Raw genomic sequence first — 2107 nt, forward strand, 5'->3', positions numbered from 1 at the left:
GTCATCAATAAACACGATAACAAACAAATTAAGATAAGGCTTGAAGACCCTATTCATAAGGTCCATGAAAGCTGCTAGTGCATTCGTTAAACCAAATGACATTACCAAAAATTCAAAATGCACATATCGAGTCCTAAAAGCTATTTTGGAATATCAACTTCCTTAACCTTCAACTGATGGTATCCCGATCTGAGGTCAATCTTGGAATAACACTGGGCACCCTGAAGTTAATCAAATAAGTCATCTATTCTGGGAAGAGGGTACTTGTTCTTGATGGTGACTTTATTCAACTGACGATAGTTAATGAACATATGCAAAGACCCATCCTTCTTTCGGACAAACAAGATTGGTGCTCCCCAAGGTGAGACACTTGGCCTTATAAATCCCTTATCTAGACTTTCAACTGGACTTTTAACTCTTTCAACTCTGCTGGAGCCATTCTATAAGGCGGAATAGATAAAGGCTTAGTGCCTGGAAGTAGATCAATTCCAAAGTCAATCTCTCTATCGGGAGGGATTCTAGGGAGATCTTCAGGAAACACTTCTAGAAACGCATTTACAATTTGTACCGACTGGAGAGTGGGGATCTGAGCATCTGCATCCTTAACTCGAACCAGGTGATAGATATATCCCTTGGAGATCATCTTTCTGGCTTTAATATAGGAAATAAACCTACCCCTAGGTGTTACTACATCACCCTTCCATTCTAAGACTAGTTCACCAGGAAATTCAAAACTTACTATTTTGGTTCTACAACCCACTGTGGCATAACAGGACTCTAAACAATCCATGCCCATGATCACATCGAAGTCTACCATCTCCAATTCTACTAAGTCTGCTGCAGTAAGACGATGATGCACTTTGACTGGACATCCCCTATAAATACACCTTGCTATAACTGATTCTCCAACTGGAGTGGACACTTCAATGGGTTCACACAACTTTTCTGGTTCTATCCCAAATTTCTTTGCAATATATAGGGTTACATAAGATAGGGTGGACCCCGGAACTATAAGAGCATATACATCAAAAGTGAATATCGTTAGCATAGCTGTGAAAACATCTCCACGAGCCTCTGTATCCTGACGGTCTGCCAGTGCATACAAGCGGTTTCGCCACCGCATGCATTATTAAACTTTGTTGCGTCGCACCCTTGCAGAGCCTGAGAGTTACGATGGGCTGCTGAATTAGTGGACTGAGCTACATTGCCTCCATTGTTCTTCTTTTACGATGAACAATCCCTCAAGAAGTTTGATTAGTGGACTTCTAAATCGATGCACTAGCTGAAGATGGAGCAGGTCCTGATTTTGATTTCTTGAAAAACTGGCGATTGCCTCCTACTTGAGATCCCCCATGGTTGAAATTTCCTACAGACTTAGCTCTCTTTCTGAATTCCCTCTCCTTCTCTCTCCGTAGCCGCTCTTCTTCCTTCAACCTGTCTTCGTTCCCTTGAACAAAGGCAACCATCTTAGTGATGGTCATGTCATTATTCTGAGCAGCTATATTAGCATCAGCAAATAAATCATCTGAAAGCCCCAACACAAACTGCCTAACTCTGGCCCTCATATCACGTACCATTTCTGAAGCATACTTGTCCAGAGAGACGAACTTGAGGTAGTACTCATTCACACTCATATCATTCTGTCTGAGTCTCTCAAACTCCAAAGCCTTAGCTTACAAGACCTCAATGGGTAGAAAGTGCTCAAGGAACGCATCTGCAAAATCTTTCTAAGTCGCAGGATCCGCATCCTCCCCTCGGGACTCTTCCCATGTTTCATACCACGTGTTGGCAACATCCTTCAGCTGGTAAGCAGCAAGCTCTGCTACCTTAGTGTCTATAACATGCATCACCTAAAATATCTTCTAAACCTCATCAATGAAGTTTTGCGGATCCTCATCCTTTTTGGACCCTGTGAAGACGGGAGGTTTCATGTTGAGGAATTCCCTAGACCTGGAACTACCCGTCTCATGAACATCACTTGTTCCCTGCCTTTGGACCTGATTAGCAACAATCTAGGTGAGCAACTGGATAGCTCCCCTAACATCCATGTCTGAAGGGCACTGAGCCTGATGCAACCCCCTGGGCTGGAGTGTCCTCCTCCTGAGCA

The 2107-nt window shown here is 43.2% G+C and overlaps 1 protein-coding gene across 1 annotated transcript; it reads right to left on the bottom strand.

Annotated features, from left to right (window-relative positions):
* Positions 1–391: 391 nt before the first annotated feature.
* On the bottom strand, positions 392–1123 carry LOC138870217 (uncharacterized). Its single transcript, XM_070148009.1, has one exon. The coding sequence runs from the start codon at positions 1121–1123 to the stop codon at positions 392–394; it is 732 nt and encodes a 243-aa protein (XP_070004110.1).
* Positions 1124–2107: the final 984 nt, after the last annotated feature.

Source organism: Nicotiana sylvestris, chromosome 6, assembly GCF_000393655.2.
Source record: "Nicotiana sylvestris chromosome 6, ASM39365v2, whole genome shotgun sequence".
Classification (NCBI taxonomy): domain Eukaryota; kingdom Viridiplantae; phylum Streptophyta; class Magnoliopsida; order Solanales; family Solanaceae; genus Nicotiana; species Nicotiana sylvestris.